Source organism: Gavialis gangeticus, unplaced genomic scaffold (assembly GCF_001723915.1).
Source record: "Gavialis gangeticus isolate Ggan-Ray unplaced genomic scaffold, GavGan_comp1, whole genome shotgun sequence".
Lineage (NCBI taxonomy): Eukaryota > Metazoa > Chordata > Crocodylia > Gavialidae > Gavialis > Gavialis gangeticus.
Window position 1 is genome coordinate 209,296,420 of NW_017729032.1, and position 13,227 is coordinate 209,309,646.

A 13,227-nucleotide genomic window follows, 5' to 3' on the forward strand; every position below is an offset into this window, starting at 1 on the left:
CAGAGACTTGAAATCTCTGCATCCTAATATCCTTCATTTAAAAACACCAGTGCTGTAATTATACTTCTTGAAACTGATGGTATATGAATCATTCCCTACACTTAACAACTGTTTTCCCTGGGCCAGATGACAATCTCTCACACACCTGCAGTCACTCTGCCTAATATCTAACAAAGCTTGTTATCCAGGAGTATTGTCCTTGTTTGATATTTTAACATATAAGCAAAACAAAACAAAAAAACCCCCATCCCCTGCAAAATACAATTGAACAAATTCCAGAAAAGCATCAGATAAATGTAACCTGCTTCCATGATTGAGGGACAGGATGGGATTTGAAAGGTTTCTGCTCACCTCCCAGTGCAAGGCTGTCAAGGTATATTACAGATTGCCTTTATTCATTGATTTAGCCAAGTGGGACCCCCTGCTTAACTTCATGGCAGGTCTTTGGATGTAATGCTGTTTTTCTGAAAGCTATATCCTGCTCACCTCCAAAGTGTCAGGGAGTATTTTAGGCATCAAAAGAAACTCCTATTAATTTCAGGGGAAATAAGGTGGCGCACAGCTACTGCTACTTGCTTGTAGCAGGCATTTAACCAGTTCTATGGTGTGTACATAGATAGAACCTGGTTGATAACAGTAGTTAACACTTTCCCACCCCCATTCCCAACCTCTTAGCTCTATCTTCCAAGCTGATACAGTTGACATTATTGCCATCCTGAACGACTCCTGTCCCATACGGATGAGATGAATGTTGGGGCGGTAATGTGGTCCCACAACAGTGACGTTACTGGTGTGTATAAGAGTTTGATCTACAGAAATTAAACTACAGGTATCTTATCTACTCAAATGTTGGGTGTTTTACATATGAAAGCCCCTGCCCTCACTGGTTTTCTAGTAATACTTGGAAACAAGTTTAATCAGAAATGCAAGTTTAAGTAACTTTTACTCCAAAATTTATGCTCATCTGCTTATGACCCATTTTATGTAAGCATTACTTTAAGTTAATTATGCAAATTAAGTCTCAGCTAAGCAATTATTTCTTTCAGCTATTGATCTGTTTTGAAAAAAGGCCACTGTAGACAGATAAGCAATTCCACAAGGATAAACTGCTGCAGATTCTTTCAATAAAAATTAATGGAGTTGAGACCCCTGCGTAAACAATGGAACAGCTACAGAACAGAGAATCTTACTAGGTGTTGACGAGCTTTTGTAAGACGACGAATCCGTTCACTCAGAAAATTCCTTTGGTCAGCTGCCTCTTTTCGCTCCTCAAGCAAGAAACCTAATTGTGCTTTCTCTTGTAAGAGTTGCATCATTACATTCTGTAGGTTATCGCCGTAGTCCTGAAGGACGAAGGACCGGATGATCAGAGGAATTTGGCTGGAAAGACGATTACCTGCTCCCTGAAAGAAGATGGTTGAGAGATTTATAGTTTGCAAAGAGGAGAGGGGAGGGAATCTATAGTTGGTAGGAAGCATCAAAACCCACTCTGCCAATTGTATGTCAAGTGACTTTCCCTTGTGAATTAGTCTGGAAGAGACAGAGAAACCCCAGATCTAACTTTTAAATTCAATGAGACTTGCTGGTAAATCTTACATGGTTATGGATATTAGGCACCTCTTAAGTTTTGCTGGCAGCTGAGTAGGTGTTTTGAGAATCTAAATGTTAGGCTTTAGGTACCTTATGTGACCAGTAGGTGCTTAAGTCCTTTTGCACTGTTTAATCCTGGTATGAGGAGCTCTACATGGTTTTGACAATCGTTTTGTGTGGGCAGAAGGAAGTGCATCAATTCTTAGCTCCCCTGAAGTGACTGACAGAATCCTGACAACACAATAGCGTGCAGACGAGAATAGGATGGGGTTCAACGTAGACAAATGCAGGGTGCTGCGCCTTGGGAGAAGGAATCCACAGCATACATACAGGCTGGGGAGTTCTCTTGAAAGCACAGAGGCAGAAAGGGATCTGGAAGTCATTATTGACTCCAAGATGAACATGAGCCGCCAATGCCAGATGGCAGCCAGCAAGGCCAGCCATACCTTGTCATGCATCCAAAGGTGCAACTCAAGCCGGTTCAGAGAGGTGATATTCCCCCTCTATGCGACTTTGCTCAGGCCGCAGTTGGAGTACTGCATCCAGTTCTGGGTGCTGCACTTCAAAAGGGATGTGGCCAGCCTGGAGAGGGGTCAGAGGAGGGCCACCTGCTTGGTGAGAGGGCAGCAGGACAGGCCCTCTCTATGAGGAGAGACTGAGGGACCTGAATCTGTTCAGCCTCAGCAAGTGGAGGCTGAGGGGGAGACCTGGTGGCTGCTTACAAACTCATCAGGGGAGATCAACAGCAAATAGGTAGAGCCCTTTTCTCCCCAGCACCACCTGACAAGAAACAATGGTAATAAGCTGATGGAGAACAGGTCTAGGTTAGAGATCAGAAGGCAATTTTTTTACAGTTAGGGTGTCCAAAAACTGGAACCAACTTCCCCGGGAAGTGGTCCTCACCCCTACCTGGGGCAAATTCAAGGGGAGGTTGGATGATCACCTGTCTGGGGTCTTGTGAACCCAGCATTCATTTCTGCCTGTGGCAGGGAGTCAGGCTAGATGATCTGTTCAGCTCTCTCCTGACCCTAGCTACTATGAAACTATAAAACTATGAATACTAGCTGTGTGAGCAACAGAAGGCTTCTGCCAGGAACTGCTACAAAATTCTTTCTGCTGGTTGCTAAAGTACTTGAATAGCTAAAAAGTGCTTTCCAGCATGTACTACACACCATGGAGGTGAGGTGCTCTTGACAGCTGTACTGAGATGTCTGCTGTCTGTCAGCAGAAGGCTTATAATCTAGAGGAGCCCTTAGATGCCCATGTCCCATTTTCAAAAAAAGACAGGCACTTTGGTGGTCAAGTCTCATTAAAAGTGAAAAGGTCTTTGTCTGAATGACTTAACTGTTCAATCCCCTGGGGTTCAAGCTTCCTTGGCAGTCAAAGATATCTCTTACTGTTGAAAGCACAGCTTGGGTACCTTGATAAAGTTACTCTTAATACTCAGTTTTGAGCCCTCTAGCAGGCATGTAACAGCTCTTCGCCTATTGGCTGCTCAGTTGGTATTAATTAAGTGCAGTTTAATTGCTGCTAAAATAACCACTCATGCCATTGATTATAATGGGTTTGTATTAACAAGGCAGGCTAGGGGACTTGGAATGCCATAGAAACTAGTCTTCGAGCAATCCATACACTCACATTGAAATACGCCTCCAGGTGATAAGCCATTTCCTTGACAGAATATTGGTTATGAAGTGCAGTGGTTCCAAAATCGAACTTCTTGAATTTGGGTGTCACAGTTTTGCCTGTTGCCTGCTCAGCTGTATCTTCTCTGATAGATTTTAAGTCTTCACTGTAAACGTTGTCCTGGCAGTAAACCATCTGCTCCATTTTAAACTGGGTTCGTATCATTGTTTCAGCAGCTTCTGCTTGTTTCTCTCTAATGTCTTCAATTCTGTTCTGTGAAGAAAGATTAGAAGAAGAAAGCTCTCAGAATTCACTAAGAGACAACTTTAGAGCCAGCCCTGTGTGAACGCTAACATTCAACGTGATATCTGAGTCTTTGTCAATCATAGCGTTTAACCATTTTATATTGGACACCCAGGCTACATCCAGATGAGCATGGCTGTGTGGTAGGTGGGGGAAACAAACGTCCCTGCTCATCTGGATGCGGCTACAAGGGTCAGAATTTGGCTCCTTCATGGTGACTAAGAGGTCAGTGTCCTGTTGTCAGCTCAAATGTGTAGACAGGAAGAGCCAAATGTCTGGTGTTTGAATTTCCAGAGGGCTAGGTACTCCAGGAGGGTAGGGTGTGCAAAGAACAGGGGCCACTGAAGGCAACATGCAGCGAGTTGTCTTGCAACAGCAGTTCTCAACATTTTAGACTCAAGGCACCCCTTGAAAAATGTTGTAGTTTTCACTTGTTTATTTTCTACTACAGAAAAATAATAGAGTAAATCTTCTGTTAAAGACCACAAGAGGACAGAATAGTTTTAACACTATGGCTTCTTATTTGGAGGCTCTGGGTTTATCTTTTGAATCCTATTTGCACACCTAACAGCACTAACATTATATTACCTCTCAAGGCATGTCCAGTGGGTTGGGGTACAATGATACCCTCATTTCAAACTATCGTCTTGCAATATGTAACGACTTCTAATTCTGTTTACAGCCTGCACACTGGGAGCATTTTGACCATGTTACTCCTCCATAGATGAATATGCCTGTACAGAATTTTCTTCCCCTCTGTGCCGTCTCCAAAATCTGTTCTTCTCTCCAGTTCCAGCCAGCCAGCGTTTATCAAAGCTCTGATCATTTAGTGACTTAGCCATAACAATTTCCCTTGTTCAGGCCTTCCTGGTACCTCACCTCACCCTTCTAACTTACCCAAAACTCATTTTTTCTATTGAGATGCAATGTAATACAATCATCCTAAAACCTTTTTCACAATCCAAATCCAATTCTGATTTGTTCTCACTTTCAAGGCTTTCCACAACTAACCTTTGTTTCATCTTCTCTCCCCTTATTGGTTACTGTCCTTCCCAATCATCTCTCTAAACATTTCAACTCAACCAATGCCGCTCATGTATCTGTGGCTTAAATGGCACTTCAGTAAGATTTGGGGATGCTCCGCACTTCTGAAAATTAAGCTGCAAGAGTCTATCTTTTATATTTGTCTCTGGGCCTAACTGAGAGATGGTGTGAAAGCACTGGTCCCATACACATTTAATAAATACAGTGCAGCCTGTTCAAGTAGGAAATGGTGTTTAACAGCAAATGATGAAATGTTACAGAAAATTTGCACACATTCATTACTCTTACATGTAAGCATTGCCAGGTATTTTTAGTTTGTAACTTCACTGTTTAAGTGTCTTCACAAAAATAATGTCTGTAGTTGTACAAGGAAGAAAAGCAAGTATGTGTGAAGTAAATACAGTCCTACATACTATTTATTATGCCACTCAGTATTACTTTTGCCTTTTAACAAGTTACGTATTGTGTCTCACCTTGGCAGCTCTGTTAAGATTGTAAAAATCATCAAAGTGAGCTTTGGCAAGAACTGTAAAATGCTGTCGGACGATTTCTGAGAAGAAAAAGGAGAAATGGGCAGCAATGTAAACGTGATTTGTAGCTGTTGATAGTACAAGATTCATGAAAACTAGTCATCCTCCATATTTATCCAAAAGGATGCTGCCATGCAGCTATGCACATGTAATATGCTTTTAATTTAATCATTCCATGTCATTGATTTCATTTTCTCATGATGGTTATTAGTTTCTACCTTTTTAAGAAATCATTTCAGTTTTGGAGGTAGCATTGTTAAAGTGTGGAGGTCATGCACAGATACGAGGTCTTAGCAAAGGGAAATTGGTTTGTTACGTATTAATTTTTCACTCCCTAAAGTATCCAGTGTACAATTCTTGCTACATCAGTCAGAACATAGGACAAATTTAGTAAAAGAAGCTCACCAACCACTGTCTTCAATATATCAACAGCTGGTTCTTCGAGTTCCTTGATCTGCTGTTTGACAATGTCCTCAAATGTCCTGTAATTGATAAAGCCAGGGAGCTCTCTTCCACGGTACTGACTTTCAAATCTCCATACTTCATGATGTATAACTTTTTGAACTAAAACATTAAAAGCAATTCTATTGTACACCAAATTAACTAATTTTATAAAGAAAGCTATGAATTCAGAAAAGAAACTTAGTTATTTGTTCTGAAGATGCCCTTGATTAGAGAAACCTATTACACAACTGGTCACTCATGCACTTTCATTCCTGTGATCCTGAGCCCAAACTATGCTATTTCTACTTATACGCATGACAAAAGGACACAGTGGAAACAGGGACAATTAGAATACTCATCTGCTACATCTCAACAGCCTTTCAAAAGTGCTCCATTAGCTGACACTACAGGTAAAAATGAAAGCTTTTTGTGATTAGTTTCCTTGGTAAATTCTACTAGCACCATTTGTAAAACTTTTTAAGTGTAGAGAAACTTACCTAACTAATAGGTATGAAAGACTATACTTGGTGTGACTTATAGATTCATAGGGTATGTCTATATGTTGCCCTATGGTGACATTATTACTGTGCTGTGCTTTAGTACTTCCTTTTGGAAGTACTAAAGCAGGTACAGTAACCGCCCATACTGTGCTGTACGTGCAGGGCATGGTTATTTTTAGCCACTACTTTACCATTGCGGCATGCTAAAATGAGGGAGTGCCGTATCCTGGGGTAGCTTGCAAAGTGAGCGGCTATTATAGTAGCTTGACCATGCAAGCTTACTGTAACAGCCAATTAAGTAAGTAATAGCCTATTTGTTTTTTAGGAAAAGACTAGACCAGCATGGGAATTTCCACCCCAATTCTTTCATGGGTAATTCTCCACCAGATGAGCAGAAGTTAGCCCACTTAAGGATTTGCATTATCTGACTTCGATCTTTTGCCAATTACACCAATGCAAGTGTGGCATTTGTCCATCTCCAGTGTTTGTTCCCTTCCTCCCCCATCACTTTGCACTTAGAACTGTACTTTGTACCCACATGCCTTAAAGAAGTCTAACCCTGACGGATCATGAGTAGCCTGAGAAATTATAACACGGAAGCAGGAGATAATGTCATCTTATGAGACATTATTATATTTGTTTGCTATTTCTATTATTTACATCCAGCTCTTTCAGGCTCCAGTGCAGCTATAACTATTAGATAAACTCACACTGCAGTGACTTAAATTTTATAAACAGTGGCTGCATCTACATGAGACGCTTATTGCACAGTAGCTTATTAGTGCCGCTCAGCAGTATCCTATGGGACAAACCCTGATGCCGCAAGGCTACTGCACAGTCATCACCACCAGGAAGCTGTATTAGGATGCTACTGCGCAGTCATTTAGTACTTAGTTATGCAAGTACTAAATGGCTGCACAGTAACAACTGTGCAGTCAGCGTCTTGTGTAGATGCGGCCACTGATATCTGTCTCAGACAAGGTGCTTTTTATTCATAAATCTCCAACCACAAAATCAAAGAATTGTAAGTGTAGTTGTTACAAACAATTACACGTCACGTGTATGGACCTCCACTGACTGGGAATGGGAACAGGGGTAAATAACACTGCAAAGAAACTACAGTTTTTTACTTCTAGCCTTCCATTTCCTTCTGTTTTGTGTGTGGGTGTGCAGTATTTCTTCCTGTTCCATGTTTCCAATTATCTTACTCCCCCTACTGCATTCAAAGTAGTTGGTTCTGGGTATCTGATGGAAAAAAGTCAACAGAATATGCCCACTTGTAACTTTATTTTTTCCCCTTCCCTTGGGAATGCATCTGTCTTCATTCTGTAACAGTTAATTAGAATTACTTTCAGCAATGTTTATATAGGTATGAAGTGAGAACTTAAAGAACTTATGCAAAAAGCATCCCCCACGCCTGCCCCTCCAGTTGGGTATTCTGAAAGGTAGAGAAATGGTTGAGGTCCTTACTAAAAGTCAGTTTCCATGAATCTTTTTTTTTTCTCATGTTAGATTTGATTTCAGTCTGCAGTTAGGCTGAGTTCTCTGTAAGAATGGATATTCATTTAGTGATTTTTATAACTCATAAATTGGTATTCCCAAATTTGAAACCATGGGAAAACCTTCTTTAGCATAACTATTCAGACAAGGAGTATGGTCTCTGATGGTGTATATTTTCAGTGGGTTTCCACCAGCTCCACTGCAATCTTTGTGACAGTTTGCACTAGCTGGAAGTCTGCCCCCAGGCAAGTTATACTTCACAGCATAGTAAACACATTACTTAACTTCAGTAAATGTTAATCTTTATTAACATGTCAGTCCAAGTAAGTGCAACTGACCATTTCAGAGCATCTTCATTGGCCATTCTTTTTTTTTACTTACTCTTCACTGAACTCTCATCAAGTGCTTTCCCCCATTTTTGAAACTCCTTGCGGACTTTCGTAAACAGTCTGATTTCATTTCCAGACACTTTTTCTTCTCCATGCACTGAATTCACAATGTCTTGATTAAAGAGTTTGATTTTCTATAATGAAAGAGAACCTTGAAAAATTATTACACTTTCACAGCAGGTCCAATTTATGTATTACTTTTGAAGCTAATTTTATTTGAAGCACGGTTCATCTCTGAAAAGTTCAGAATTATTTTCTTTTTGTGGCTTTTGACTCTTGCTATTTCTGCAAAGCCAGAACAGGGAAGAAAGAATGAATTTGATTCTACTCTTTTTACGGGCTAGAGTAACTTACTAAATTCTACTCAACTAAATACATGCAAAGCCAATGAACAGAGGTGTAGCTGGCATTTAAGATTATTAAATATGAAGGTGCGGTAGTTCAGCTTTAAGAGGATAGCTGGAGTAGGGACTGGCTGATACCTCATCTCTGGCATAGTCCTTGGAGCACCATGCTGGGTGAGATGTGAGCTCAAATCCAGGTGACAGCAGACTAGAACCTGGGTCTTGTACTTCCAAGCCAAGCGCCCTCCATTTTGCCTAACTACAATTTTGGAATTTATGCTCAAATAAATGTCTAGAACCGTGTAGCTGCCCAGCCAGAGCACAGCCTTCTGACCATGCTCAACAGCAACGTCTCTGCTTGAACATCCCCCCTGTACTGCAGGCTCACAAACGATACATGTCAAAAACAGCTCTTACCAAGCTCGGTAAATGCCATTTGGGGATATAAAGTGAAATGGGATTCTGCCCCCAGTGTCCTGATTTTTATGGAAGTGGGCAGAGGATGCATTTTAAAAGGTATTTAGGCACCTACCTTTGAATCATTAAAAAAGTCATTTCCTTTGACTCCAGTGGAAATTAAAGGTCTAAATGCATTAAAAATTATATAGTCCTGAGGGCCTAGCAATTTTGAAAGTCAGCCTACTTTATTGCTTTACTGTGAAACTTATGTAACCCAAAAAACTTTGGTTCCCTCAGGAACTCACTATTAGTCATTCATCACCGGAAGACACACAATACAGACCAGAAAGAACTAGACAGAAGACACTGGTTCAAGATGGATACCATGAGCAAAATGCACACATACTTAATTCATAAAAATGAGCATAAGACTATAACTAATACCATCCTGGGTCAGACCACAAGCCCATATCCAGGCAAGTATCTTTATCACTCAGTGGCAGAGAGTAAATGCTTGTGCACATCCTGTATCCTGGGATGCATTTAATCTTACAAGTGTTGTAAGCAGCGAAAAACTGCCAAAACTTTAAGATCAGAAATTATTTTTTTCCTTTAAAGTTCATGATTTTGACAAGATAAAATTTCTTAATTCAATTCTCTTTGTTCTGTCCTAGAACCAAGTGATGTTTATACTCACATCTATGAGGAAAAACAGTTTCTCGCCATCTGTTTTGGGTGCACCTTTGCCGTATTTGCGTAACTCTTGAGATGATTTTTGGAGTTCTTCACTTATTTGATCCTCTAATCTGGGGATATTTTTCTTGAGGGAGGAAGAACAAACAAAACCCACATGAACAGATTGGACAAGTCCAATTTTTGAAAGAAATAAAACAATTTTGGGTATCACAGAGGTTTGTTCTTTAAATTCAAGAATGCTCTGTCCCCTGCACCTTTTTTTTAAGTACAGAAAGAGCTGAGCTCAAAAAGGGGAAGGTTTAGGAGATTCTTTCCTCAATCTTAAATTAAAAAAAAAAAAATATCCTGCAAGGTCATTACAGTCTGTTTTTGAGAACCAGTGCAGCTTAGCAACCAGTTCCTTATTTTTGACACAAATTTTAGAAGTGTCATGAGTAACCCCATATTTTAAAAAAAGGTTCTTTTTTACTTTATGTAACAAGGCTCTCATGAGTCAGCAATGATAATGAGATTTGGTTCTTCTATAGCACTTTTCATCCATGCATCTCAAATGCTCTTTACAAAGGCATTCAAATCCCTCATTTCAAAGATTGTACAAAACTAGAGTTGGCAGGGACCTCGTGGGAAAATTGAATCTCAGGGAGATGCAGGCCTTGTCTACACCAAAGTAGTGGCGTGCACCAGCCGGTTCTTCCTGAGCATGCAGTCACATGCACAATCCAGATTTGCAAGTCTACCAGTGAAGACACTGTCCCTACAGCTGTTCTCACAACCTGAGACTGATGTGCTTGAGAATGGCCACTGGAGACGACGATAGAGCAGCCGGACAGCCATAGTGTAGCCCAGGGCTGTCTAACCAGCAGCCTCTGACGGGTTAATGTACAGGCCCTAGGCTGTCACCCAGCCATTGTTCCCACTTTAAACTCCAGGTGCTGCTGCAGCTGACTTCTATAGGCTCCCCTTCTCTCCTCTGACTTTTTTGCTTCTTGCTCTCACCCCAGGGACAGAGAGGCACAACCAATGGTACTGGGAGAGCTTGCAGCACAATGCAGCATGGAATCTGCAGCTGGGAAGCTGAGGTAGGGATACTGGTCTCCAGGACTTGATCCTGCAGTTTTGTTTTCAGGTTCTTTACATCAGTAACAGTTAAGGCAAAAATTCTCTGTTAGCTTACATTAATGTGAAGCACAAGTTCTGCTGTAAGTTTTTCTGCCAAAAGAGGAATCGTGGCCTTTCTTTCATCCAAAAGGACACTGAAAGAGAATTAAAAAAATGAAAATAGCAAGCTTTCATTTGCAGAGAAAGGAACAATGTGTTTGTTTTTTGGGATTTTTTGCTATTCTTTTTTGTATTTCCCTCAAACACAAGACACGTAACAGCAGTCTCTCTTGATCAAGCTGGGGAGTACTACAAAAATGTAGCAGTAGCCTTATGATTTCCTTACAAAACTGCTTTTGCACAAAATTATTTTTGGAACTCTGAGCTCTTTGCTAAACAAGGAAGCAACATAAAAGAATGTTAGCATCCATCCATCCCTGCCTGAAATATGCACAGGGATGCACTGAGAACATCAGGCATTTCTACACGTGCGCCAGGAGTGTGCGGGGGAGGGTGACGGCAGCTTTAATTAGAGTGGGTCTGAAAGCCTCTCTAAGGAAAGTGCCTGAACCATAGCATGCATCAGCATCCCTACGCTGAAAAAGCTTGGCAGGGGTGCTTTAACTAAAGCTCATTCGACAAGCTTTAGTTAAAGATCCTTTGCCACCATTTTTTAGCATGGAGGCACTGATGCAGATGACGCTGGAGTCTCCTGGAGTGTGGTAATTACCACCTTCAGCAGACTCAATTAATCGAGTATGCTACGACATACTGTAATGACAGCACACAAGAGCAGCCTTGCTGCACGTGTACAGGCGCCTATTGGAATTCCCAACCAAAACATTTTGCACAGCTCATGCATTTCATCCTCACTCTCAACAATTCTACCTTCAATAACTGAAGCATCCTCAAACTATGGTGGTGAGAAATTCACCACCAAATCTTTATTATACCTACAATACAAAGATGACATCATTACCTGGACTGAATACATGAAATCACTTACTGATGTTATACAACTTCAACAATTAACATCCTGCCCTTCAAATTCTCTCTAGAATATTTTTACAATAATATCAGTGCAAGGACACTAAGATACCATTATCCACATCCAGAATGGCACCCTAACAAACAACTATATACAAAACCCCCTAACCTTATGAATTGTCACACTTCCACAAGGTCAGTAATCATCCCAAACACACCAAGAAAGCTGTCATTTATTGCCAGGCCCTCAGATATTACTCCATTTACTCTGAAAATACTCTCAACGTGCACCTCCCCAACTAAGAGCATAATTCACCCAACAAAAACAATCCATGAGTGAAACAAAACACATCTTTCAACAAACCACCTCGGTACCATGCACAAAACTAGTATGAGAGAACCCCCGCCCCACTGATTGTCATGCCTGGCTGTCAGATACCATTCCACGTTGAAACCGATAAAGAACAGAACTAAGAAGTTATAATCTATGGAAGAAAGTGATACCTTAAAGGAAATATTCTCAACTTGTCCCCCTGACTTTCAGACCAACCCCTAACTTCACCAAATTCCCCATCAGAAGCGAGCTCCCTGCTTTTCAGCAACCAGAGCAAGACCCTATCTAAACAATGAATGCATGCCCTGCCAACACACTCCATCATCACCAGCCAGAATACCACCACCCCCAACAAATCATTCTACCCATGCGTATCATAAAATATGAAATACCTCATCCAATGCCCCAAGGAAACTATGAGGCTGTAATTAAATAACCATTACACAGAAAAGCAATACAAATTTATCCAGTTATCAGTGAGAAAGCACTTTTCACAGAACAACCATTCCATTTCTGATCTCAGCCTATCCTCAAGTAAAAACAACACAGTACTTGGGAATAAAATCCATGGCTGTACTAAACACTCGAAACCATAGATTTAACACCAGACAATGGTTTTGTGCAGAGCTGTCCAAGCAGTGGTCTGCAGGGCACGTGCAGCATGTGAGGTTAAATTGCAGCCTACATGGCTTGGTGTGGTTGCTGGAGCCATTAGGTTAGCCGGGCTCTGGAAACCCGGGGGCAAATACTATCCTGCTTGTCCTCCCAAATTTGGAGTTCTTGAGTGACTCAGATTGGTAGTAAAGGGAAAAGAGGGGGAGGAGGGCCCTTTTGAATGGCCCGATTCATTTCTGTAATCGGGTTATCTATTATAACTGTCCTTACTTGGCCTGTAACTACTGCTGATGACTCATCGTTGCTCCACAGATTTACTGCCCACTTCCTTTATTAAGAAACCATTTAAATAATTTAAATATTTAAATAACGAGGTTAAGCAAAAGTCATGATTTTATCTGTTATTTAGTTTAAGCTGTCTCTGCTTCTTTCCTAGATGTGAGGAAGGGTATTTTATGCCTAACAGCTTGTCAAGTCTTTCCTCATTTTCACAATTGGTCCAATAAATGATATTACCAAACAAATTTGCCGCTCAAGAAAGACATATAATTTGTTATTATATAATAATAATGTATCCATTGCTGTGTGCAGTAAGACTATTGAACCTACTTCCAGCTTCAAACATTCTCTTTGGCTAAGTACAGAGTCAAAAAGCCTGAGGTTGAATAAATTCAATCTTTGCAGGTTAGTCTAAGCTGTGTAGATTGAACCAATAAGCAAGTGAACAGACATTCACTTTTGATTCCGGGAATGCAGCCACTGCCTGCAGTAGCCCAGGCCAGAAGCCAGGGAGGTGGTGGTGGGGGTACTAGAGCATTCCTCCTGGCT

General features: G+C 40.9%; 1 protein-coding gene across 3 annotated transcripts in view; it reads right to left on the reverse strand.

The window, feature by feature from the left end:
• Window positions 1–1,019: 1,019 nt before the first annotated feature.
• Window positions 1,020–13,227, reverse strand: part of LOC109302864 (interferon-induced GTP-binding protein Mx1-like) — a 49,335-nt gene continuing 37,127 nt past the window's right edge. For all 3 annotated transcript variants that reach the window (XM_019524771.1, XM_019524769.1, XM_019524770.1), the window contains exons 9-15: window positions 10,540–10,618; window positions 9,367–9,489; window positions 7,919–8,060; window positions 5,499–5,657; window positions 5,037–5,113; window positions 3,229–3,489; window positions 1,020–1,403 (exon numbers count right to left, since the gene is read on the reverse strand). In XM_019524771.1, coding sequence (XP_019380316.1) covers window positions 1,170–1,403; window positions 3,229–3,489; window positions 5,037–5,113; window positions 5,499–5,657; window positions 7,919–8,060; window positions 9,367–9,489; window positions 10,540–10,618 — 1,075 coding nt within the window. In that variant the 3' untranslated portion in view covers window positions 1,020–1,169. The remainder of the gene's footprint in view (window positions 1,404–3,228; window positions 3,490–5,036; window positions 5,114–5,498; window positions 5,658–7,918; window positions 8,061–9,366; window positions 9,490–10,539; window positions 10,619–13,227) is intronic.